Raw genomic sequence first — 26,662 nt, 5'->3', positions numbered from 1 at the left:
CTGTAGTGAATTGGAAGGGAAGATAGACTTTGTCCAGGCTACGTTAACAAGCAGAAGAGATGATTGCATAAATCCAGAAGCTTGTTTCCACATAGTATTTGCAACTATTAACTAAACGTTAGGTCATTTTAATGATCATACCTGGATTGATTTTGTGATTTAAATATATACTTTAATTTTTTTTTTTAGCAGGTAGAGAGAATGAAAGAAAGGAAAGATGTCAGAATGTTGACCTCTGTGTGGCAGTATAATGGAAGGAAACATAACGGAGGACGTCTGTACTAGATCGTTTGGATGGCTTCAGCAACAAAATAACGATGCTAGACCATGGCTCTGGAAATTCTCTAACTGCTTTTCAGCTACTGAACAGAGTTTCCCTCCTAGTGCAAAAGCGGTAGGATTTTGGCATACATTTGCTGAGTGGAATGCTCATACACCAGTGACCTGTTGAAGGCGCTAAGTGTCCTGTTTGTGTCATCAAAGAGAGAAGGTGCAATGTATATTAAGATATTTAATACTCTCCTAAGGAAAGTTTCCTTCTATCCCAGAAACTGATCATAAATGTGTCCTGCTCTATTAGAGGTGGGGAACCTTGTGCCTCTTCCCGCACCAACCTGGGATAGTGGACTTCAGCTGCCATCAGCATGGGCACTGGTCAGGGAAGATGGGACTTGTTGTCCAACTGGAGGTTCATATGTTTCCTACATTACACACAGATTCCCATTTTTGCTTTAAATGTTTAGACCAGTAAGCCCGCAACTCAAAATCACATATACTCAGAGCACGTTGGGTTCAATGGTGGGTGGGTGATAAAGAGAGGGGTTTCCTTCATATTGAACCTGCGACCTTGACATCAGTACCATGCTCTAACCAACTGAGCCATCCAAGTAGTAAAAGAGGAGGGCTTGGAGTATGCCAGCAGTTACCTTTTAACAACTCTTTACCTCGCTTTCACAGCATCTGTTTTCTGCCATCAGTGCCCTTGTTTTGCAGGCAACTGTAATCAAATCTTCATTCTGTTCTGCTTCTTGTGTTAAAAAAAAATCTAAATTGGTTCAAAACCCAATAAATATGTAAAATGAATATATGAAGTTTGCCTTTGGCCTACATAATAGTTCAAACCAGTTAAATGTGTTTAGTATGTGAGTTCCATGCCCTCACAGGTTTTGTCTGTTTGAGCCGTAACCTGGTGCTGTAAGACTAAATGTATCCTCTGATCTTCTTTATAATGGCTCTCTACCCCTTAGAACGAGTCCATGGAGAATAAGAAAGCTGCTGTGGATTTGAAGGATGCGCCATCCCCCCACCATGCTGCTTTGAAACAGTTCACAGCTGTCCCCCTTCCCAGTGATCACGCTCTTCAGCAAAAGCAAATCCAACTTTCATCTGGTTCCAAAGTAAGCTGTTGTACTCATAACTCTGATTCTTCCATTCATGCTCCTCAGCTACGTTTTGGTGGTAGTGGTGGCAGCAGCAACAATGGTGGTGGTAGCTTGATTCACCCTGGCACAGTATTAGACTCACAAGGCACCGGCACAATCACTTGTCAAATAGGGTCTGGGTTTGCCTATCGGTCTGCATCGTCATTCAAGGACGTTCCAACGCGAAGCGGCGTGGCAGGAGTGGCCAGTGACTTGTCTGGAGTGTGCCTGGAAAATGATGTCTCTTCTTGCCCACATTTCCCCTGCTGTGGGAAGCTCCACTTCCAGTCCTGCCACAGCAACGTCCACAAACTGCACCCATTTCCTACCCATCAGAGCTGCACAACTTCGGGCTACTTCTCCTGTTCTGAATTCACAAGCGGGGCTGCGGGGCTTTTGGAGGAGCACGTTGCACAATCGGAGCGAACGTCTTGTGCTTGCACCAACTCGCTGCACCTAAAAGTGGCACCTTCAGTTTGCTTAAAGGGCTCTCACTACTGCACTGAGTGTCTAACCAAGGTTTGTACCACACCATTTATAACATACTGTGTATACTGAAAATATCAGCAGAGTATTTGGATGTTTCATAGCTTTAACCTGATATCTCTAGCCTTCCAATTAATATCATGTTGATTTAAACTGTGTTTGGAATTGGGGTGGATGGTTGCCAGCTTCATAGAAATTTAAAACCCTCATTCTCTTGCGTCTCCTAATCCTGTTCCGTAGTTTCTTGAGGAGCAGCATACTGCATCTAACTGTTCTAGAATAATAAACTTAGTTTTCCCTTTCGCTGGCACACAGGTTCAGTTCAGCTAAAGCTCCAAGCTGTGGTTAGATGCTACATCAGGAGTTGCCAGCCTGGTGCCCACGGATGACATGGCGCCCATGAAGGTTTCCAGTGTTGTCCCTGGGAAGGTGTCTTAGACTCTGAACTTTCATTTTAATAATAATAATAATAATAATAATAATAATAATAATAATAATAATGTCTTTAGTCCTCCTAGAAAGGAAGTTAATGGGGTAAAATATGCAGGTACCTTGTTAAGTGATTTTTGTGAAAGGGGAGTAATATGGCTACCTTCTATATTTGAGGGGTGATCACTGCTTTTATTAGACAACAATAGCAGCAGTGTATGTGAAAGAGATCTCCATAATCAGGACCAGCAGGGCATAGCTGACATCCCATGCGAATCGTAAGGTTGTCATGGGTGGCTGTCGCTCTCATTTTGTGTTTTGCCACGCTCTCCACAGCAACCATTTTGTGTTACATCATGCCCACTGCATGACAGCCATTTTGTCACTGAAGCAAAGGTGTTTTTCATCGTACCCCCTGTTGCATTATTCTTTGGCCCATCAAACAGATGCTAAGAAAACAGCATAGGGGGGGGGGTTATTTTTTAAAGGTGAGTCATGTTTGTTACCTGAAACTAATGCCAAAGCAGAAGAAGTAACTCAAATCCTAAACTCGAGAATAAATGTTGAGGTTCTTGAATAAGTGCAGCCCTATCACATGGATGCCAGCAAATGTTGCTTCCTCAGCAACAACTTTTGGCACTTGGGCAACGAAGCCTTTTAAGAGGGAAAGCTTTCAATGTGTGATCACATGTTTATGTCCACCCAGACCTTACCACAGTAGAGCAGGGTAGGGATTGGTTACCAGAAGCCTGTGCTGTGGGCACCCACAATCTCCCATTAATGCGAGATGCTATTTTTACTACAGATGTATTTACAGCACCGTTTGGATTTGTCCCTTGCGTTAATGTGGCAGTCTTTTAGCCCGTTTTTTTCTCCTCTCTGCCCTGTCAGTGGTGGAGACTGAGCGGGATGCGCATTGGCCTAGATCCAGTAAAGCAATTACAGTATAGCCTTATGTCTCAGTCCTGCACACTGTTCTCAAGTTGTGCGCTTTCCCCTGGACTCCTTGCACCACAAGAAGCGACTTCAGAAACAGAAGAGGGAGACTTGATTCCACCCCTCTTCAAAGTGAGGAAGCTTTCTCCCCCCCCCCTTTTTTTTTTTTAAAGTTGCCAACCCAGGGTATGTATGAAATGTATGAGCTTAACTTATATAGACCATTGCAAAATCACAGCATTCCTAGTCCACATGGAATGTAGGTCGGTTGACAGCACGTTGCATTTATGTCTCTCTTAGTGTGGTTAATAAGTGATGTTGAACATTTTCCCAGCAGCCATCCAGAGAGAGTTTGGTTGATGCAGCTAAAATATGGCCAAATACAGCTCCTCCAAATGTCCAAGCTGCACCTGTCTCCCTCCCAATATGTAATGGCTGCGGAACCAAAGGAGTAAGAAAAGAGAAGACTTTACTTTTGGCGAGCAGCTTTGGTCAGTTGCCACAGAAATACGGTAAATTGGCAGGTGTGCTTTTAAAAATGAATCATGGACTGTTTGATCTGTTTTAAGAGCGTTATCTCTTTTAAGTGTTGCCTTTTGGGGTTGTCCTTTTTCTCCCACAGATTCATCTGTTAATGGGTGTTAGTCATTATGGCTGCATGGGACTAACAGGTTCAGAGGCAATTCCTAGTTACTGGAGAATAAAGGTGGAAGGGGGGGCTGCTGAAATCCTATCCTTCTAATGGGCTTCCTGAAGGCACCTTGGTGGTTATTTTGGGGTGCTAGACTAGATCAGCCTTTTTCTTTTCTTTACTTTTTTAAAATCCAGCAGGGCTTTTATTGCATTCTTTGAAGAGATGGGCAAAATATCTCTATCATTATCCTGTTAGCATATTATCTGTGGCTGTGATGGCATGGAATGTAGCCTGCAGAATTGAGGCAGGGGTGGGGGAGGAGGCAAGAAGGCCAGTCAGCCAAACCAACCCATCCTTATTCACTGCTGTCACCAAGTGGCTATCCTTATTTATCTCTTAACAGCCCTTTAACCTTCTGGACTTTAAATAGCCCAGTCTACTCCCTGTGCTGGGTACACTGGTCTCATCCATTGTTGTTTGCATTGCATAGTGTGTGAGACAGAACTTTTGTTAAAACCTCAAAGTCTCAATTCTGCTGAATTCCTTTTGATTGTGAAATGTCAGAAGCCTCACTATGGATTTTTTTTAGTTCTGCTAATTGAAATTAAAGATCCCTGTTTATCTCAGGTGGAGTGAAATGAAATTCCACCCTGTAAGGGTCGAAAAGTGCCTTTATACTGGAGTGATTCCATTGGCTATAAAAAGTTTGCTCTGGAGTAAATGTAATGTGGACCACAGATGGGCTTATGTTTTAACTAATGGTATTGTGATGAACATTTCCCCTGATATGTGACTTTGACTAGATGGATTTAATCCATGGGTGGTTAACTTGTGGCCCTCCAGATGTGGTTAGATCAGGACCTTTGAAGAGCCCCTAAGCAGCATGGTCATTGGTCAAGGATTATGGGAGTTGTAGTCCAGCAACATCTGGAAAGCTAAAGGTTAGCCATCCTGACAGTTCTCTGTGTAATTAATCCCCCAGATATAGCATTCTAACATCTGGCAAACTTGTGAAACTGCTGCGAATTCTAACAATAGCATATGACCACTTTCTATCTTTTTCAACTGTAGGATCTCCAGAGGTTGCTCTAACAGGCCAAGTGCTAGAAAATTTGCCTCCCATTGGAGTCTTTTGGGATATTGAAAACTGTTCTGTTCCTTCTGGCCGTTCAGCTGTGGCAGTGGTACAGCGAATTCGTGAAAAGTTCTTCAAAGGCCACAGAGAGGCAGAGTTCATTTGTGTGTGTGATATCAGTAAGGAGAGCAAAGAAGTTATTGAAGAACTGAACAACTGTCAGGTAAGCCTCTCTCCAGTTTAAAGTTTGACCTGGGGAAGCGAATAGAAACTACAGAGTTGGAGGGAGGGTCTCATAAGCCAGGAATCTCAACTAGAGCACCCATGGCAGATGGCCATCCAACACAGGGGCGAAACTAGGCTTTATTTCATCTGGGTCAAAGACTCAGTTTGGCACACACACCCCACACACATTTGCATACACACGAACCCACAGGCTGGGACCCTCAATGTCACCCCAGGTGTTTTATTGGGTCCTGTTGTATTTAGTATGAATGTTCCCTGTATTTTTTTAGGTGACAGTTGCACACATTAACGCAACAGCAAAGAATGCAGCTGATGACAAGCTCAGACAGAGTCTTAGAAGATTTGCTGATACTCACGCCGCACCAGCCACTGTGGTCCTTGTATCAAGTATGTATAAACAGTGCTTTAAAAAAAAGAATATGTTTTTGTGGTCATTTGGTTGGTTTTTGCCCACATATAAGAACACATGCTCAGTTTCATTCAGATCGATGCACTAACTATCCTGATCACAGTAGCAATGTGTTCTGCACAACTTCTACGTAAAATTGTGTTCTGATCAGCAGGGATTTTTTGCCCTGTTTTGCTTAAATGAGCATAATATTAAAACTATTCTGGGTTTTAATTCGTCTTGGTTTTACAGTCCATGCCAAGATGTTTGCATTGGCTCAAGTGGGACTATAGAGAACAAAGGAATGAGATACAGTCGTACCTTGGAAGTCAAACGGAATCTGTTCCAGAAGTCTGTTCGACTTCCAAAATGTTTGAAAACCAAAGCGTGGCTTTTCATTGGCTGCAGGAAGTTCCTGCAGCTAATCGGAAGCCTCGGAAGCCCCATCAGATGTTCGGCTTCCAAAAATAGTTCGCAAACCAGAACAGTCACTTCCGCACTTCCGGGTTTGCGACGTTTGGGAGCCAAAACGTTCTGTAACTTAGCTGTTTGACTTCCAAGGTACGGCTGTACTTGGAAACAGCTTTGGGCTTCTATCAAAGCCAATGAGTGCTGCATTGAAATATCCATTAATGCTCCTTTAAGTTTCCAGGTTTAGGAAGAATACAGATTGCTAGGGCCACAGTCAGTCATGGGGAACCTTCTAGGGGCCTTGTACCAGCAGTGGGTGGGACCAAAGGCAAAAGTAAGTGGGGCCACATCTCTTACATAGGCTGGCATTATTAGAACTCAAGGATGTATTCCAGCCAAGGAAAACTGCTGGGAAAAGGGTGCAAAGTGGGTCTGCAGAGACTTCCAAAGGCCATAGATTTGGATCTGGAGTGCTGCATTTGGCTCTCAGATTGAAAAAAGTTTCCCTTGCCAGACTGAGTGCTTCTCTGGAACATTGGCTGCCTTGCTTCCAGCTTGCCGGTGGTGACTGGTGCTGCTTTCAGTGCTCTTCTGCTTGACCACCTCCTTGCAGTACATCCTATGTCGTCGTGCATTGGAAAGTTTTTTTGCTCCTAGAGCATAAAGAAGCTCTAGGAGTAGCATCTCAGAGGCTTTCTTCCCAAGCTTGTCATTGAGGAACGAAGTCATAAGGGGGAGAGAGGGGGGAGGGAGGTGAAATTATACATATAAAGCTGCTGAATGAAGATGCACTTTCCTGGGAACTCGTTAATTCTGTAGCCTGGAAAATCTCCATGGAACTTGGTTGAAACTGCCTTTCTCTCCCACTGCACACACTGAGTAATGCAGGCTAATAGCGTCCTCTGTCGGGGATTACGCTGGGGATTCAGATTCCCCTGGTCCTCCATACAGTAGTCGGATAACATATCAAGAGCCACAGGTTTCCTTGCTCTGCTTTACACTCTGGAGCACCACCTTCTCAGCCTGTCTGATGCATCTGTATCTTCTTTCTCCTCCATTCAGGGTGTAATCTGAGCCATGGCTGAGTTGAGGAAGGAACACAAGTAACTAGCTTCCTTCTGAGTGTGTATGAAGTCTGTTTCCTCCATGTTGAGTAACTACAGGGTTAACGCATTCAGGGTTTGGGAACTGCCATTTTGTAGTAGAAATAAGAATCAGAAGCTGCTGCCTCCTAGTGCAGCCGGCAGTTGTTAGAGCACACAGAGCTGCTTTGCAGCGAGTCAGACCATGGGTCTCCCTAACCCAGTCATGTCTACTCTGACTGGCAGTGGCTCTCCAAGGCTCAGATGGAGGTTTTCCCCAGCCCTGCTGCTTGAGGCCCCTTTAACTGGAGCAGCCAGGGGACCTTCTGTGTGCAAAACATATGCTTGCCCCAATGATCTTTGGCCCTTCATATGAAGGTGGGCCATTGAAAGTTAAGGGTGAAAAGAGCTGCTGTGAATTCCTGCCTTTGTCTCCTTTAAGTGTGAGCAAGTCTTTTCTAAAGTCACACTTTACGGATGTCCACAAGAGACACCCTCTCATATTGTGCTCCCTTCTTGGCATTCTCCCCACCCCCCTTCCTCTCTTTCCCATCTTCCAAAGTGGAAGGAAAAGAGGCAGTCAAAGAGTGAGATAAATTTATTGCTGGCAGATTCCATTTTGGGGAAGGGGGAAGCAAGGAATAAACAAGCTACTGAATGAACAAGATGATGTTTTTCATTTACCAATAAGAGTCACAAGAATAAGTTCTCATTTTTAATTCTGAATTATTCTGTGTGGCTGTCTCCTTATTTGTGGAGGCAGGCTGCCACCTGATTCTTGAAATGAAATTATCCTTGCAGGGGTTTTGTTTTTTTTAACAGAGGCAATGCAATGAATAGTGGCGACCAGGAAAGAAAACAGGGTCCCAATATGGCTTTGTTGCCATATTGCAATATATCTTGATGTTCCTGAACAACTGATCTGCTGAGGCTTTTGGGGGAAAACAGCCTATGAAAATGTGAACTTGTCAAAACCGTCTTCCGTCAATGATTTATTGTTGCTGTTGGGCTTATGTTTTTCAGCTGATGTTAACTTTGCACTAGAGCTCAGTGATTTGAGACACCGTCATGGTTTCCACATAATCCTGGTGCATAAAAATCAAGCTTCTGAGGCTCTCTTGCATCATGCTCACGAGCTCATCAGATTTGAGGAATTCATTTCAGATTTGCCTCCAAGATTGCCACTGAAAAAGCCAGTAAGTGATTTTCCTCTCTGGTTTTTAGATGACTTGACTGGAGCACTAGCTTCCATTCAGCCAAAGTAATTGTATTTCTAGATCTGGCTTAGATTGGTCCAGGGTGTGATATGCAAATCTTTAACAACTCACGTGCCAGCAATACATGGTTAAACAGCTAGCTCCTGGTTTCACAACAAGACTCTCCCATGCTCCAGTTGCATGTTAAAATTTCCTTTTAATGTATGCCGGCTTTACTCTGGGAACAATAAGCATTATGTTGCTCAAAGTGAGCATAAAACTTAACTGTTTTGTGAACTCTCAGGATACAGAAAGAAGTGCAAAATTTGGGACTTCTGTTGCAGATTTTCATGAAAAGTTGAAGTGCGCTTGATTTTGTGGAGAAGCTTGCAGTGATGTTGGTTTGCCCCCTCATTGCAGCAGGTGGCTTGGGTGCAACTGCAGGACTTTGTCCCCTCTCATATATTGCAGAGGAGTTGGGGACACTGGATGGATTTACATATGGAAGCAGACAGGAGGAGGAAGAAGAGGAGGGGTGTCGTACTCCTCCAATGAACATTAGGCAGCCACCGTTTTAATTACCCAGTCATAGAATTGTAGATTTGGAAGAGACCCTGAGGGTCATCTACTCCAGCCCCCAGCAATGCAGGAATCTCAGCTGGAATAGAATCATAGTCCACTGCCCTGGGACATGGGTGGACACCCAAGATGGATGCTACATTGCCCCAGGGCACTTAAAAAGGCAGAAGAGGAGACCCAGGCCAGCAGTGGTAGCTGGTAAATAGCCTGGCAATTAGTGGTGTCTGTCCAAAGCTCTTTGGAGTCTTTATCGGCCCATGTTCCAAATTTTCTTGAGCACAAATAGTCCATAAGCTATGGTTTATCTGTGTTGCTGTTTCTTAATAATATAATACCAGCATACTTTGTCTTCAGCTATGATTCTACCCCCTAGTCTCCAGAAGCCCACTAAAAAACAGCCCTTGTCTTTTAGGCATGCCATACCCTGCTATATGTTTACAACCTGCCAACAAACAGGGACAGCAAAAGTGTCTGCTACAGGCTCCGCCGTTTGTCAGACAATTGCGGAGGGAAAGTACTGACCATTTCTGGCAGCAGTGCGATCCTCCGCTTCTTAAATCAAGACAGCGCTGAGCGCGCTCAGAAGCGGATGGAGAACGAAGACGTCTTTGGCAACAGGATCGTCGTTTCTTTTACCCCTAAAAACAAGGAGCTTGCTGAAGCCAAGAATGCAAGCTCTACCGGAGCGGAAAAAGTGAAGTCGCCCAAAAAAGCGAACAAGAGCTCAAAGCTGTGCCTCGTGGGCAGGGACTCCACTGATCCATCAGCAAAAGCTGCTGTAGGAAAAGGACCTCAGTTGCATGGCTCTGTTGCAAAGAACACCAGCGTGAAGAGCTTACAGGTAATAGCTTCGTTAATTTAAAACTCTGAGGTGGGTGAGACATATTCAGCCTTAGAGGGGTTTTATTTAATCCACTAGTCTGCTCTACCCTTTGTCACCAGCCTCTATGAAGTGTGTCCATCTAAGTCAAACCCAGAGTAGATCTGTTAAAATGTGTGGACTTGTCAAGTTACAGTGGAAACCACATTTTTGGCCTTAGTGTCACATGCACTGCAGGCTCTGTCCCTCAAAATCTGCACACTGAACCCAGGTGTCCATAAATAGGTCGTCCTTGCATTCTGATGAATGTGCAAAACCGTCCTGTTGCAAATGTCTCTACTGAACTTGCAGGGGGCACGACCAATGCCACGTGCAATTTTGGGAACTGGGTTTCTGCTTGCTGCACCCCAAGGTTCCACTAGCTGGTGTATAATAAGGAATTGTATTGTGCTTCCCATATTTAGATTCTGCTTTTGCTGCTCAAACATCTGCACTAGCTGCCCACATGCTACTGGACCTGGTTCAAGGCTCTTGGGTCCAGGTTACCTTAAAGGCTTGATCTCAGATAATCCAGGGGAGTGCTCTTAATTGTCCCATGTGTTACAGAGCCCTGACTGGCTTTGACCTGAATTCAGGCATCTAGTGTCGCTGGTCCCATGCTGCAGAATATTTTTCCAGCAGAGATTCGGCAGGCATCCTTGCATTTGATTTTCAGGCATGTCTTGAAGGTATTATTATTCCAACAGACCTTTGCAGCTGCTTACAGATTTTCTTGGGCAGTCATCTTAATGATTGTTTTGTATTGCTGAAGTTTTATGAGACAGTTGTTACATAATTTTACACATAAATGATTTTCATTCATTTATGTAGCAAAATGTGTATACTGTTAAAAATGAACAGCAACAACAACCTCTAAGTGGCTAACCAGAAATATAAAACATTCAAAGTCTTGATAAAAGCAAGGAAGTCCAGGTATTTGAACGCATTCAATAGATGATTAAAATAAACAGTAGCTAAAAAGCAATAAATCACATGTAACTTCTACATGTCTGGATAAATTGCCCAAACAAAAATGTTTTAAGCAAAAACTGAAAAGAGTATTGTGAAGGTGTCTGACTGTCGTCAGAAGGCCAGGAATTCCAAAGTGTAGATGCTTCTTCTAAGGAATATTATTCTTAATATGAATTGAATTTATACACTGCCCTATACCTGCAGGTCTCATATTCATGTCTAAGTTGTGGGTTGCATTTAGCCTACCATAATCCCCTCTTGCTTGCTGACCTGCATAATTTTTTTCTTCAAGGAACTTTGCCGCATGGAGTCAAAGAATGTGAACGTTACCGAGAATCACAAAGACCCACTAAAAGAGGACACTGCGTCATTGCAAAGTAACTCTAGTGCATCAAGTTCTACAGCCCTGGCAACCAAGAAAGCAGGAGCAGGAGACTCGGCTCACAAAAACAGTCTAAAGTATGTCAGGTGCAAGTTTGAATTTTGTAAAAAGCAAGAATCAAAATTGCAAGCTAATGAGGCCATTCTTCTTCATGCAGGAAAGATTCTCTGGCAGCCAGAAGCATCAGCAACTCCCCAATAGAGAGAAAAGAGAAGGATGATGTATTCCAAGTTAGCTACCCATCTGCTTTCAGTATGCTCACAGCGTCAAGGCAGCTCAGTCCTGTGCTGATATCTCAAAGTCGCTGGTCCTCTAGGTAAGCAGCTCTTGGCAGTCCAAAGCTCTGACAAAAGCAGAAGACCCCTGGGCTCCATTTTGGGGGATTTCTCTGAATTCTCCTTTGGAATGCTTGTGCAGGGATGAATCCACCCTGAGGTCTGCAGGGAAGCTTGTCATAAGAGCCAGCCCAAGATGCTTGGGAAACTTAGATGGGTTTTAATCTTGTTTCTCAGTATGCATGTATGTCTGCATATATATACCTGTCACCAGTGGATTAGTGCAGTAGTCTGAAGCCAAACTGAGGAATGTAGAAACTGCATATAAGACCCATTGGTCCATATCACTTAGTATTATCTACACCAGCAGGAAGCCACTCTAGGGTTTCAGACAAGGGATATTCTTGGTGCTACCTGGAGATGCCTTGTGTATGCAGATTGCTCTGCTACTGAGCTATGGCCCTTAAGCTCTCTCCTCTGCTTTCATCCCCTTGCCGTACTCTTGAGTGTTGGCTAGTGGTTGATCCATTATCTGTCTGCACATGCAAGCAGAAGAGAGCAATCCTTGGAGTGTGAGGCAGACATAGGCAAACTTGGCCCTCCAGATGTTTTGGGACTACAACTCCCATGATCCCTGGCTAACAGAACCAGTGGTCAGGGATGATGGGAATTGTAGTCCCAAAACATCTGGAGGGCCAAGTTTGCCTATGGTGTGAGGAATTGAAAGGTCACAGTGACTAACCTGGGATACCCATTTTTGTAACATGTGACTGGTGATGTTTGGAGACACTAGACCTTTTGTTTTTAAAAGTGAAAAAAGGATCTTTACACAAGAATTTAAAGGTTGCTCTGTGTTTCTGTATTATGTGAATGTGACACTTCTTGACTTCATTTATTCGTTGAACAGATGTGTGTAACTCCAGTCCATTTGTTGCAAAATAGACCTGTTTGGGATTTTTTGCTGCTCACTGGAAGAGTACATGCTTTGCATTTCAATAGTCTCAAGTTCAGGTTCAATCCCTGAGACCCCCCCCCCCCATCCAAAACCCTGGTGTAAAGACCTAGAGATGGGGTAGCCAGCATGGAGCCCTCTAAATACTGTTGCATTATGATTCTCATCAACCACAGCCAAGATCATCGACAGTCAGGGATAATGGGAGCTGCACTCCCAACAACATCTGGAGGGAGCCACATTGACTATCCCTGAGCCAGGAAGACCAAAAATCTGATTCTAGTACAGTGGTACCTCAGGTTACATATGCTTCAGGTTACAGACTCCCCTGACCCAGAAATAGTACCTCGGGTTAAGAACTTTGCTTCAGGATGAGAACAGAAATTGTGTTCCGGTGGCGTGGCAGCAGTGGGAGGCCCCATTAGCTAAAGTGGTGCTTCAGGTTAAGAACAGACCTCCGGAACGAATTAAGTACTTAACCCGAGGTGCCACTGTATAACTAACTGGATTCGGTATTTGAGATATTTCATATCTCTTAAAGAAAAATTACCTTACTCTTTAAATGCCTAAAGCGATTTCTCTCTCCTTGTGTGTGTTATGTACAGTGGAATGAATAATTCTAGAACTCCCTTGCTTTCCTCCCTACTTCATTAGGAGTGTGTCCCCAAACCTCTCAAACAGATCTTCTCCACTCGCCTTCATCAATCACACTGGTAGCGTGGACTACCCAGATCCTTTTGCAAACGGAGCAGACATCCAGATTAGCAATATAGACTACAGACTGTCCAGAAAGGAGCTGCAGCAAACGTTGCAAGAAATCTTCTCTAAGCATGGCAAGGTAAACATCAGAGTTTACTTTCGTTTGCCCTGTTTCGGGTTTTGTGGATGCAGCTCAAGAGCAGAAACTCTTGTCCCTCATTGCAGATCATTTCAGAGCGGGTCACATGTTAAAACAAATTGGCAAAAACACAGAAGTGGATGAACTACAACCATTGTGCCACCTGTGCTCAATGGTTATTCAGCTGGCTTTATTGTCTACAGAGAACCAGAGCTCTGCAGTGTTGGAGAGGGTAGTTGGGGTTGATTGTGTCGATGATTCTGTACATACACAAGAATCATATGTCAATCCTGGTATTTGTGCACTGATTTGATCTCTCATTTCAGGTAAAGACTGTGGAACTCAGTCCTCATACTGATTATCAGCTGAAGGCTATAGTACAAATGGAGAATTTACAAGAAGCAATACGTGCTGTCAACTACCTTCATAGATACAAAATTGGCAGCAAGAGGATCCAGGTTTCGCTTGCTACAGGAGCTACCAATAAATCCCTGGCACTGGTTAGGTAATTTTAAAATAAGCTAGAACATCTTACATGGAGACTTTTGAAGGCTGAGGATTAGCTATGCATCAAATAGTTAGAATAGAGTACCACATTTGAAGCATATAGATGATAGACCATGTTAGCATGAAGAATGCTGAGGGGCTTCACCTGTCTTCAAATAAAGTTACCTTAAATGAATGGAAGGATCTATCTGTTTTCTTTGTAGGTTGGGGCAGAATGGGGAAATAATGGATTCAAACCACAGTCAAGAATTATAGGCTAGACATAAGCACAGGAACAGCTACTTAGAGAACTTGGTTCTGTTATTTTAGGTCATGCACCCACAAACTCGGCCTCCAGATGTTTTGGGACTACAACTCCCATCATCCCTAGCTAACAGGACCAGTGGTCAGGGATGATAGGAATTGTAGTCTCAAAACATCTGGAGGGCCAGGTTTGGGGGTGCCTGTTTTAGGTGATCAACCCTTAAGGTGTAGGAATGACTGGCTCACTTCTTGAGGTCACCTTAAAGTCAAGGATGCCAATTGTTGAAGTCCAACAATACCTGGAGAGTTCCTCACCTCTGCCTTTAAGTTATATACCAAAAGAGTATTCATTACTGGAGGTCAGGGTACGTTAAACCCTTAAGAATTTTGAGCAAGACTACCTCTCTCAATTGGTGTATTGGCACTGGTGAAGAGTTAAACGCCTGCCTGGGCTATGTCACCACTGTTCCTTTAAAAAAAATATTCTGGTGGATCTAGTGTAAATGACAAAAATAGTTCGGAATAAAATGATTTACCATGCCTTTCCTAACACCAAATCACTTCCATTGGCAGTTCAGAAGCAATGTCCATTCTTCAGGATGCTCCAGCTTGTTGTCTGCCTCTTCTCAAGTTCACAGAGATCTACGAGAAAAAGTAGGTCTGAAAACGGCATGCCAAATTACTTAAGAAATCTGGTATATTCATAACTCACTACTTTTATGATAGTAGTTTTAGAACGAGTTCTCTATACCAGGAGTAGGGCACGACCTCTCCCCCCCCCCCTTCCACTTCATTAAAGTTTTCAAATATTCTGTTTTTTTTTAGGTTTGGACACAAGTTAAATGTATCAGACTTGTATAAAATAACAGACGTCGTAGCCATCCGCGATCAAGGCAATGGAAGACTTGTATGTCTTTTACCCAGTAGTCAAGCTAGGCAGAGCCCTTTGGGGTCTTCACAGTCTCATGATGGCTCTTCAGCTAACTGTAGTCCTATCATATTTGAAGAACTGGAATATCATGAGCCCATTTGCAAGCAGCACTGCATTAATAAAGATTTCAGGTAAGAGGTGTTTTTCAGATCCTTCCATCTTTCTCTGTAAGTGAACTCTGGAATTGAAATTGGAGCATTTTTATATACTTTATATTCTGCCCTCCAGTGGTTCCTGGGGTTAATACATAATAATATGTTGAGATACACAAATCAGTATGAGAAATGCAACAACAGCAATATAAAATAGATTAGAATCTCAAGAAACTGAAGCAATCTTTTCAGCCCAAACCGTAAGTTTGGGGAAATGACCACATCTTAATCTGATGTCTTAAAACAGAGATCCAGCAGTCCCTGGCATTATAGGGAGGAAGTTCCATACCTAAGCATTGTGGTTTAATAAAACTTTGCAAGTGTTTGGGGTTGTTAGGTTTTTAAGGGAATATCTGTACAGAACTGTCGGGCATATATTACTCTCCTTTAATAGCTGAGAAGCATCATTATCTGTGGAGTTACATCAGCTTCCTGAACTGTATAAGATCTTTGAAAGATGGCAAATCCATGCCCATGTGGAAGAACCACTAATCTGCTTTGGTTATACCATAATGATGACTCCAGTTTAGACTAGTAGCTGTTGGCCGCAAAAGTTCATAAGACAAATCTTCCACAGTGGCAAATTAAGAGTGGCAGCTTGCCAAAACTCTGGGCTGTATATATTCCTCTATTACCTTACCCCAGTATAAAACTGTTCAATGTTTTCTTATTTCTCTAGTGAACATGACTTTGATCCTGACTCCTACAAAGTTCCCTTTGTGATTTTGTCTCTTAAGACCTTTGCACCGCAAGTTCATAGCTTGTTGCAGACCCACGAGGGGACAGTGCCATTACTGAGGTAAAATAAAGTTCCTTAGCCGTTGTTTGAATGTTCAGTAATGAACCGGGTTAAATCTCTCCCCCCCCCCTTCCCCCCCCCTGTAGTGAAGGGGATCCTTGGATAGATTGCTCCACCAACTCCCTCCACTAGGCTAGTTAGAAATGGTTCATCACTAAGAGAAAGCACCTCCTCCAGGCCCCATTCCACTTGAGTGTCTCTGTAGTTAAGATTCTGAGTTCTCTTAAGCATAATAATATATATACATTTTTTTTTAAAAGTCCAAATTCAATATTAAATTATTAAATATTAAAACATGCCAAAAGTCAGGTCCGTCTGCTTTGTGACCCCAATAGTGCTGGTCGCAGGTGAGAGGTGAAATGCTATGCAAAAAAGCCATCCTCTCTTTAGGCTAGTTGGAATCATTCTCACTGCTTAACCCCTCCTCCCCTTCATTGGTTTTCTCTGACTCCTCACATTGAGGGTTACCCTGGTTGCTGAAGGGGCTCTGAGTCTGTATTAAATGTTGGCTGTATTTGGACAATTGTATTCAGCAGAGATGCTATCTTCCAAAGACATGTTCTGAATTCTGCTCTTGCACAATACAAATACATAACCGCAGAGCGCATACTGCCTAGTTTAGAGCAATCTGAATATTAATATTTGTCTTCAGCATGTAAGAAACTGCAGATAACTAATTTGAATTGCTGCCTATCTTTACATGTTCTTTCTTATCTCTGATCTGCAGATACTTTCCTCTTGGCTAAGTTTCTGGTTGTGTCCTTTATTCCATGCTTGTGCCCTTTCTTTCCTCCGTCTCTTGCCATCCACACTGCTCCCTTCAGTTGTTTTAAGGAGTGTTTGAGAATACACGTTTCGATTTCTAGATGTATCCTATGTGCCACGGAGCCTCGATGCCCTTTGTAGGAATTGCTGTTGTAATTCACTGTAGCTGAGCAGAGTATGTGTTGTTGAATTCTAACACACAAGGATGTGTGCTTGTGGTCTTGAGATCAAGACTCTTACGGGAGGTCAAGCATGCAGACAGAGGCAATAATGTTACTTATCTAAAGCTCAGTTGGTTTAGTGTCAGAGGACTTCATTTGGTGGCAAGAAGTGAAATGATTCATTAATGTCATGGACCTGTATCCTGTGAATGCTGCAAAATCACACAAGCTGGGTTTTTCAAGTAATGAATCATGCAAAAAGTCCCAAGTTCAATCCCTGGCGTCTCCAAGGAATAATAGCAATGTCCCCTGTCTGGAACCCTAGAGCAGTGTTTCCCAACCTTTTTTGGGCAAAGGCACACTTGTTTCATGAAAAAAATCTCGAGGCACACCACCATTAGAAAATGTTAAAAAATTTAACTCTGTGCCTATATTGACTACCGTATTTTTCGCCCCATAGGACGCACTGCCCCATAAGACGCAAGCCTTGCGCGCCGGGGGGGGAGTTCCCCCAGGCGCCCAAGGCTTGCGGACAGCTGCGCGAAGCACGGGGCGTCCTCCAAAGGGCGCCCCGCGCTCCAGGCTGCCGCCCGCAAGCCTTGCGCGCCGGGGGGGGAGTTCCCCCAGGCGCCCAAGGCTTGCGGACAGCTGCGCGAAGCACGGGGCGTCCTCCAAAGGGCGCCCCGCGCTCCGCGCTGCAGGCTGCCGCCCGCAAGCCTTGCGCGCCGGGGGGGGGTTCCCCCAGGCGCCCAAGGCTTGCGGACAGCTGCGCGAAGCATGGGGCGTCCTCCAAAGGGCGCCCCGCGCTCCGCGCTGCAGGCTGCCGCCCGCAAGCCTTGCGCGCCGGGGGGGGGGAGTTCCCCCAGGCGCCCAAGGCTTGCGGACAGCTGCGCGAAGCACGGGGCGTCCTCCAAAGGGCGCCCCGCGCTCCGCGCTGCAGGCTGCCGCCCGCAAGCCTTGCGCGCCGGGGGGGGGTTCCCCCAGGCGCCCAAGGCTTGCGGACAGCTGCGCGAAGCACGGGGCGTTCTCCAAAGGGCGCCCCGCGCTCCAGGCTGCCGCCCGCAAGCCTTGCGCGCCGGGGGGGGGGGAGTTCCCCCAGGCGCCCAAGGCTTGCGGACAGCTGCGCGAAGCACGGGGTGTCCTCCAAAGGGCGCCCCGCGCTCCGCGCTGCAGGTTGCCGCCCCCCCGCCCCGCTTCGGAGCACCGGGAGAAGCGATCTCCCCGCAAACCCTTGCTTCAAAAGAGGTCCGGGGGCAGCGCGAAGCGCTTCCCGCTGTCCCCGGACCTCTTTTGAAGCAAGGGGCGGTGGGGAGAAGCGATCTCGGGCGCCGCGGCGCGCAGGCGCACTGCTCGCTCCTCTTTCCGCGCAGGCGCCTTCTCTCGCTCTTTCGCCTCCTTTTCTTTCTCTCTCGATGGTCCGCCTACAAAGGAGCGAGGGAGGCGCCCGCCATGTTTGGATTTGCATCCAGCAGGAGATGCCGCCGCCGCCCCGCCTCTCCCGCCTCCCTCCCACGGCACACCAGGCAAGGTCTCACGGCACACTGGTGTGCCGCGGAACACCGGTTGGGAAACACTGCCCTAGAGAGCTCCTGCCAGTCAGTGGAGACGATACCAACCTAGATAGACTACTCTCTTGACTTTCCTAAATGTGTAGCAACTCTCTTTGTGATCCTTAGGTCATAAAATGCATAGCACCATCTGCTGACGTATGGCAACCCTGCAACAGTTTTTTCAGACCCATGTCTCCAGTTCCAAATTCCTAGATTGCTGTCGGGTAGTCAGCTGTAGGTTGCGTCAAATTAAGGTCATGACAGCAAGTCACCTTTAATATCAACCTGCTTTTCTTACTTGCAGTGTAAACAGAGACTTGCTAATGCCTGTTTGCATCTGTTTTGCTACAAGATTGACCAAAGGTTTCGTTACAAGCGAGCAGTCTGGTCTAATGCTTTTTATATTATGTCGGTCTCTTTTGCAGCTTTCCTGACTGCTACGCTTCAGAATTCAGCAATCTGCAAATGGTGCAGGAAGGCCAGGGAGGTGTTCCTCTGGAGCATCTCATCACTTGCGTCCCTGGTGTGAATATTGCCACTGCACAAAACGGCATCAAAGTTGTCAAGTGGATTCATAACAAGCCGCCACCTCCCACTGCAGGTGCATATTTCACTCTCTTATGCATCAGTCTTTTGTGTTAGTTTCTTGCTTCTGACATCAGTAGCGTGCAAATAATTCTGTTCCTTTGTGTGACTGGTTTGCTTGGGAACTTGTGGTCCTCCAGATCTTGGTGGGTTACGACTCCTGTCCTCGCTAGCCAATGACCATGCTGGTTGGGGCTGATGGGAGTTGGGAGTCCAGCAGCTTTTGGAGGGTCACAGGTTCCCCATTCCTGACATAGCATATAACCTAGAATTTAGATGCAGGATAACCAGCATGGTGCCTGCGTGCACCAGTATGTTGCCAGAGGGCTGGTGCAGTGCCTCCCAGGCTATCTGCTGCACCAGATTACAAGAAACGAGGATGAAAATGCTCTCCCTGTGCCCCTCCAGTTGCTAACAGTTCCTTTGCTAAACATGCCCACTTCCAAGATGGGACAACTGCAGGGCTTTGAATTGGCTGGACCAGGGAGAAGAGGATCATTGTTGACTGAGCTATGCATGTATGTGCATGGAGTAGAGAAGAAAAGAAGGAAATATGGAGTGATTTTTTTGGGGGGAGACACCAAGTGGGGTGGATGAGGCCTTGAGGGGAGCAAAAAGAGGACAGGTATGATCATGGCAGAAAGAGAGGATGAGAACTGTATTCGATGGATGGGCTGTGGGAGGCATGTATGGAGAGAGTACCAAGGGGAGGTGGGAGTATTCATGAAAGAGGTTGGGGGAGTGAGGGGTGTTTTTTTAAAGATGACTTGCTGCCTTCTGGGTGTTCTGTTGGACAGATTGCTGTGAGTTCAGATGAGTGGTTTTGATTCTATGGTTCAGACTATGACTTCCATTCAGTTCTTTGAGCAAGCTTTGCCTTTCAAATGACCATTCAGCTTGCAGCAGAAAACGGGAAACAAAATAGTAGCTGTGTGTTCTGGAATTCAGACCCCAGTTCTGTGAGGGAAGGAAAATTCCTACTCAATGCCTGAAACCCCTTTTGGACATACCAAGTTTGTCTCTCTGGAATTCCAGCCACAGTTCATTTTTTTGCTTTGTTGTGACACGAGCTTGTCTTCAGATAGTGGCCTTTTTCTTTTTGTCACTTTGTAATTAGTAATACTTCCCCCAAATCCATGGTGTTCCTGTTCTGATTTACTCCTAGTTTTGCCTGTAGTTTGCATCGTACGTATTCCATTTATGTCCCTTACCTCCTAAGCCAGAGAGTTCTTGTTGTCTCCCCACCCCCATTTTTAGAGCCTTGGATTCTCCGTTCTACAAGCCCTGTGGGTAACCCACAACTTATTCAGTTCAGCAGAGAAGTGATTGATCTCCTTAAAAACCAGCCATCGTGTATCATGCCTGTCAGTAAATTCATCCCAACATACCATCACCATTTTGCAAAGCAATGTCGTGTGTCTGACTATGGGTGTTCCAAGTTAATGGAGTTGCTGGAAGCGGTGCCTCATGTGTTGCAGGTGAGTTCAGTCTCAATTTTATTGAAGTGCGTGTTTCCATGTGTGATGAGTGTCAGTTCACATAAAAGGCTAGCTTTAACTGCAGTAAAAAAAGTCCTCATTTTGACTTTAAGGGTGGTGTGTCAGGATAACAGCAGTGAAGAAAAGTTATCTGGTGCCTTCCACAGTCTTCAGGGATGTTGTAGACCCCCTCTTTAAGAAGCTGGTGTTGAAATTTAATTTACACAGGACAAGCAAGGTCCTACTTTTACATTGCCGATTGCTTGGAAGGGATTCTCTTACCCGTCATCTTTTGGTATGTAGCTTTACTGCTGTGACCCAGGACATCAAAGGCATTTGCATCTGTCCAGGTTGCATGCCAGAAGATGAGATTGGCAGCTCTGTTCCAATAGGTATCCTATGTTGGCTATTGCCCAACACCTGGAAAGCTTTGCCATCGCCTCACCTTGGCAGTTGTCTTCTCAAGCTGCTTAATGGCTGTTGCAGTTAGCAGAGCACCAGCCCTGTCTGGTACCCTCCACACATTGTTGCGCTCCCAGCTCCCATCATCCTTGGCCAGAATGGCCTATGGTCAGCCTGTAACCCAGAACACATCTGTCATGTGTCATGAACTGGTTGGGCACAGAGAAATGGTCAGAGGAACCTGCTGGGGAACCCTCAAGGGAAGAAGGCTCAGAGCCTGGGGAGTGGTGGTGGGACATTGAAGAGGAGGTGAAGAGGTAACAGGGATTCAGCCCTTGAGCCATGTGTTGGACCCCTTGTTTTAAATAAGTAAGCCTTTTGCCAATACCTGCCACTGTTTGTTAATATTGACTTCTTACCTGTCCCAGAGGGGTTCCTACAATGTAAAAATACAGTGCCAAGTTTGACTGCAAGAGTTGCTTTACTGGACAATGTGGAGATCCAGGGAAATGTCATTACTGGTGTGAAGAAGCAATCGGGGCCAAGCTTGGTGTGCAGATACTTATTCTCATGGCATGTGGCTGTAAATAAGCTCAAAGGCGACAGCGTTTTGACTGTGGGAGTCACATACTTCATCTAAAATGTGGTGTCTTTTTCCTTCCAGATTCTCGGGATAGGCACCAAGCGTTTGTTAACCTTAACGCATAGGGCCCAAGTGAAGCGATTTACTCAAGACCTGTTTAAGCTTCTCAAGTCCCAGGCCAGCAAGCAAGTGGTTGTGAGGGAGTTCTTTCAAGCTTATCACTGGTACGTAAAGAGAACTGTGGCATGTGCATAGCCTGTGTTTACACATTGACACTTCAAAGCTTTTTAAAAAATAAAAAAAGACATTGAGCTTCAGGGAAGTAGCATTTCCCCTTCAAAGGGGAAGGAGCAGCTTTCTCCTTTCCAGAATCTGAGGAGCAGAAACAAAAGCCAACTTGGGGGGGGGGTGTAAAAATGGCAGATGCTAAATCTTATGAAGTTGGCCAATCCTAAAGGCAGGCAGGATGATGCACTTGGTGGTTTGCTGTGTGGATTCAGGGGGTACACAAACTTTGGCTTGTTAACCACGACCTACTCTTCCCTTCCTGGGTCCTCTGGTATGTTTAAAGAATGCCTAGGAATGGGGCAGGATTTTCCCTTGCACTAAAGTTTTCCAAAAGTTCTGTTAGAAACTTGCAATAGAGAAGGAGAAATCTTGAGAACTTTCTGGTCGAAAGTCTGAAATGTCTAGAGAAACACTTGATGGTACTGATTTTTAAACCCCGGCAATGCCAGGGCCTGCTCCTAAGTTTTACTCAAAGTAGACCCATTGGCATTGATGAACTTACTCATCTTCATTAACATCAGTGGGTCTAATTCTGAGTTGAACACTTCCCGTTGCTTCTCGTATTATTCATATCTTCATATGGGAGATGGTAGCAATGGAAAAGGTGCTGGATTGTGCTTTTTTCTGTTCTCGTTTACCCTAAATACCTTTAATGTGAATTCACTTCTTTCCATCCCATTATCTAGGTGCTTCTCAAAAGACTGGGACGTGACGGAATATGGAGTGTGCGAGTTGGTGGATCTCATATCAGAAATTCCAGACACAACAATCTGTTTGTCTATGCAAGATAATGAGATGGTAATTTGTATCCCCAAAAGAGGTACATCCTCGTTTTAGGAACTTAACCCTCTTCCTTTTTTCTTTTTTTTTTAAACACACAGGTCAGACTATAGTTGGTGCCCTGGTGACAGGTATTTTTGGCTTTTTTGTGAATGAATTGAAGTTTATGGTGAGCAGCAGGTAGAGACTTGGAGCTGTGTTTTGATTGGGCAATTCGTATATCCTTTTATTTAAAGAAAAGATCACAGGGTAGTTTACATGTAAACACAAACAGAACAGAATGCAATTTAAACAAAAGATTGATATCCAAACTCTCTAAAAAGCTGCAGAGAGTGAAGAGCATTTTTGCATGACACCTAAAGAACATAAGAGACTCCCCGGCCAAGGATTCTATTCCCGCGGGTGCCTTGAGCCTTAAGAGTAAAGATGCTTATGACCAGATGCAAAATAAAAGTTATATATTGCTGTCATTCTGTTTCATACCTCCCTTCACCATTAAGTCCCAGGACAGGTTGTAGCAATTTGAAAGCAAAGTGTTAGAAGTCAATTTTGAAAAATGACGATAATCAGTTCTTAAAAATTCAGAATGTGTCTTGAGAAGCAATGCAAGGTAAGGTGAGTCTGCTGGATCAATGGCCCATCTGGTCCAGGTTCTTTTTCTCATAGTGGCCAAGCAGCACTCTGCCCACCTGTGATTCCCAGCCACTGGTTTTCAGAGACATAACGCTTCTGACCGTGGAGGTGAAGCAGAGCTAACTGTGGCTAGTAGCTGCTGTGTTCTGGAGAGCACTCCTTTAAACTAGCAGTTGAGCTGGAATAGAAGCCTTGTTGCTGGGAGAGTGCTAAAGTATTAGTCTTGTTGCTTTTACTTTCCTTAGTTTTGCATCTCTTCTCTCGTTTTCAGAACGTACCAAGGAAGAAGTGGAAAGGACAAAGCAGTTCTCCAAGGAAGCAGTGGACTTGTTGCGCCACCAGCCCTATTTTCGCATGCCTTTCAATAAATTTATCCCATTCTATCACCACCACTTTGGGCGCCAGTGCAGACTGGCCTATTATGGGTTTACCAAACTACTTGAACTCTTCGAAGCCATACCAGATGTCCTGCAGGTAGAATCGAGATACTCTGGGGTCCTCGTGCATCCACACTAAATAACCTTTCTAGCCTTATTGAGTTGTGCTCAGTGTTTGCGGGGAACTCTTGTTGCCTATAGAACTGAGCCTTGTTTTTAGAGTGGTTACTGGGTGCTATTGCACTCACATGGGCAAACGTTGGAATTAAACCACTTCTTTTTAAAAAGCCATTTGACTGTTTGTGTTAACAATTGGCGGGGAAAACTTATAAAATCATGGTATTTCAACACCACCTGGAAAGAATTGCAAGTGGGAGGGGAGATCCTTCAAATTCTAATACAGTCAAACCTTGTTCTGTGTCCGCCTCCGCTTGCGTCCGCTTCGGCGAACATCCGCGGCAAACCCAGAAGTACCAGAACGGGTTACTTCCGGGTTCGCCGCTCGTGCATGGGCAGAAGCGGCGCTTCGATGTGCGTCATTGCGGCGGGACCTCCAGAACGGATCCCTGCTCTAACCCAAGGTTCCACTGTACTCCATTTGTGCATTGTAAGTACTGCCTTCCCCAGCCCCCACCTAAATAATTCCATTAACCAAGCTGACTTCTACCCTCAGGTGCTGGAATGTGGTGAAGAGAAAATCCTTGCACTAACAGATGCGGAAAAGGTCAAAGCTTTAGCTGCCCAGTTTGTTAAATTGCTCCGATCTCAGAGAGACAAATGCCTTATGATGGCAGATGTCCTCACTGAATACGCTAAAACGTTTGGCTACCCGTTGCGTCTCCAGGACTACGATGTTGGCTCTGTTCCAGCTCTGATGCAGAAACTTTGCCATGCTATCAAGGTATATTTTAGCACGACTTGGCATGTCAAACGTAGATTTGGTGGGGACTGAGGGAGGGGCGTAGAGAGGGAGAGAGCTGTATTGCTCAGATACATGATGAAAAATAATACCAAGATCTTAAATGACTGGTCCTTCTCTCTGCGTAAAGTGCAGCGTAAACAATATGGATGGTGTGTTTTTTAAAGAACTCGTGTTCGTTTTCAGTATAATTGCATCACTAGAGAAACCCAAGAATCTCAATTAGAATAAGTTACTAATAGATTCCCCCTGTCCCTGCCGGAAATGATCACAGCCTCAGGGACACACGGCAGAATGGAAAATTAAGTGACAGGAAGCTGATGCTTTGTCAAAAGCTATGAGATTCTTGAGTTTCTCTGAGATTCTTGGATTTTGGTTAATCCGTTAAAACAGCCATTGGTTGCAGCAGATTTTACAGACAAAGCTACTTTGTGATATGATTTGTAGCTATACGTTCTTCCAAGGAGGGCTGGGGGTTATGTTGGAAGCTGCTGGAAGTGTCCAGAGAAAGGGCCTCTGCAGCAGTGGCTCCCTGATTATGGAATATTTCCTCCCACCCTGGCTTGCTGGAAATAAAGTTATGGTCTTTTCTGTGCCAGGTGAAGATTTCTCATTTTAAGATCATTCTAAGATCTTCACATCTTTTAGTTCTGCTTTGTTAATGTGTGATTCACTCTGGTTGTTTTTCGTTTAGTTTTTCTTTCTACTGTGGTTTTGCTGTTTCAATTTAATGCTCTTGTCTGCCTTTTATGGGGTTTTTTATTTTTATTGTTAGCCACCCAGGGGACATTGTTAATTGGGTTATATATAGGTGATGTAAATAAAACAGTGTGCAGAATGCTTCTTAAAGCTGACTGCTAAACAGCAAGATCCCTTCTTTAAAGCTGCAGTGTGTTAGCAGCTTTTGCCTTGCGCATTGGTGTAACTGGATTTGCCCACCCACCACCATTTTTATTCAAACTCCTCCAGGTCGTTGATGTAGAATCTGGTAAACAGCTCCAGCTTATAAATAAAAAGTCTCTCCGGACCTTGGCTACCCAGCTTCTGGTGCTTCTGATGACCTTGGATGAAACCAACTTTGTTTCTGTTGAAGAGCTTAAAAGGCATTATGAAACCACCCAGGGCGCTCTCCTGAATCCATGTGAATATGGCTTCATGACGTTTACTGAACTCCTGATGAGCGTGCCTTATCTCACGGAGGTAAGGGAGAAGATGGCTTGGCTCCTAATGCCCAGCGTAGCACTTGTTTGCTATGCTGGGCTCTGTTTTCCTTCATGAATCAGTCTTCATTAATACAGAAGCATAGCATGGGTTGCCAGTGCCCGGGGTGGGCAAACCACAAATGCCGCAGGAGCACTCCTGCCACCAAAGTGAAGCCGGGCCATGCTGTGTGGGGAGCCCTACCAGCTGACATGGCCCTTGGAAGGCAAATCCTTCCAACAAGCATGGAGAGGAGCGTTGGGCTTCTGCTGGGGTTGCCCCTTGACCACCTCTCTCCATCCGTGACCACTCACCATGGGCCTGGGCTGCTCCGCTGCCTTTGCCAACTTTACCCAAGTCGGCACCTGTGGGGGGGGGGGGTGCGTGGTTGCACTCCCTCAGAAATTTGTGTCTGGGGCCACAGCTTCGTCCCCATGCTACACCACTGGTCTTGGCTCACATCTGCACTGTAAGCTTAAAGCACTATGATACTACTATAACAGCCATGGCTTCCTCCAAGGAATCCTGGGAACTGTAGTTTCCTCTCATAGAGCTGCAACGCTGAGTAGTTTAACAGTCAGGCTCTCTTCTTAGGGAACTCTGTGAATTGTAGCTCTGTGGAGGGAGTAGGGGGAGTCTCTTAATAACTCTCAGCACCCATAACAAACTACAGTTCCCAGGGATCTTTGTGGTAAGCCATAACTTAAATTGACATAGAGCTTTAAATGTATGGTGTGGATGTGGCCTCACTTTGGTTATTAATTAGCAATTCAGGGCCTAAAGTAATCTACTATAAAGGAAAGCAAGGAAATTGAGCCATTGCTGACTAGAGGCCAGGAAACCCAAGGTCACAGTCAAGGAGATAAATGGAGGAGAGTAATGTTAGTGGAGGAGTGACAGCAAATGTGGAGGAGTTGTTGAAGGTACTTTGAGGTTTTGTAGTGGTGCAGACATAGATTAATGGCCTATTAAATGAATTTCGGAATGCAAGAAGCTGCTTTAAACCGGAGCAGGCTATTCACCGCAGGAAGCTGCCTTATGAGTCAAGCTATTGGTCCATCTAGCCCAGAGTTACCAACACAGACTGGCAGCAGCTCTCCAGATTTCCATGCAGTTGCATCTCTCTACCCTACCTGGAGATTCCAGGG

General features: G+C 45.1%; 1 protein-coding gene across 10 annotated transcripts in view; it reads left to right on the top strand.

Annotated features, from left to right (window-relative positions):
• MARF1 (meiosis regulator and mRNA stability factor 1) overlaps nt 1-26,662 on the top strand; it is a 37,703-nt gene that overhangs the window by 2,878 nt on the left and 8,163 nt on the right. Inside the window, exons 2-22 of one of the 10 annotated variants that reach the window (XM_077918506.1) lie at nt 190-394; nt 1,248-1,397; nt 3,610-3,784; nt 4,978-5,204; nt 5,497-5,614; nt 8,132-8,304; nt 9,296-9,724; nt 11,007-11,173; nt 11,254-11,412; nt 12,978-13,161; nt 13,488-13,666; nt 14,485-14,565; nt 14,737-14,973; nt 15,674-15,793; nt 18,695-18,870; nt 20,112-20,332; nt 21,399-21,541; nt 22,292-22,425; nt 23,290-23,492; nt 24,069-24,296; nt 25,284-25,514. In XM_077918506.1, coding sequence (XP_077774632.1) covers nt 251-394; nt 1,248-1,397; nt 3,610-3,784; nt 4,978-5,204; nt 5,497-5,614; nt 8,132-8,304; nt 9,296-9,724; nt 11,007-11,173; nt 11,254-11,412; nt 12,978-13,161; nt 13,488-13,666; nt 14,485-14,565; nt 14,737-14,973; nt 15,674-15,793; nt 18,695-18,870; nt 20,112-20,332; nt 21,399-21,541; nt 22,292-22,425; nt 23,290-23,492; nt 24,069-24,296; nt 25,284-25,514 — 3,879 coding nt within the window. In that variant the 5' untranslated portion in view covers nt 190-250. Of the gene's footprint in view, nt 1-189; nt 491-1,247; nt 1,941-3,606; nt 3,797-4,977; nt 5,205-5,496; nt 5,615-8,131; nt 8,305-9,295; nt 9,725-11,006; nt 11,174-11,253; nt 11,413-12,977; nt 13,162-13,487; nt 13,667-14,484; nt 14,566-14,736; nt 14,974-15,673; nt 15,794-18,694; nt 18,871-20,111; nt 20,333-21,398; nt 21,542-22,291; nt 22,426-23,289; nt 23,493-24,068; nt 24,297-25,283; nt 25,515-26,662 lie in introns of those variants that run through there. The other 9 variants (XM_077918505.1, XM_077918504.1, XM_077918501.1 and 6 more) reach the window with 9 other exon arrangements.

The sequence above is a fragment of the Podarcis muralis genome, chromosome 14, assembly GCF_964188315.1.
Source record: "Podarcis muralis chromosome 14, rPodMur119.hap1.1, whole genome shotgun sequence".
Taxonomy (NCBI): domain Eukaryota; kingdom Metazoa; phylum Chordata; class Lepidosauria; order Squamata; family Lacertidae; genus Podarcis; species Podarcis muralis.
Note: the sequence above shows the minus strand (reverse complement) of the source record. Positions and strands in the feature narration are given on the sequence as shown.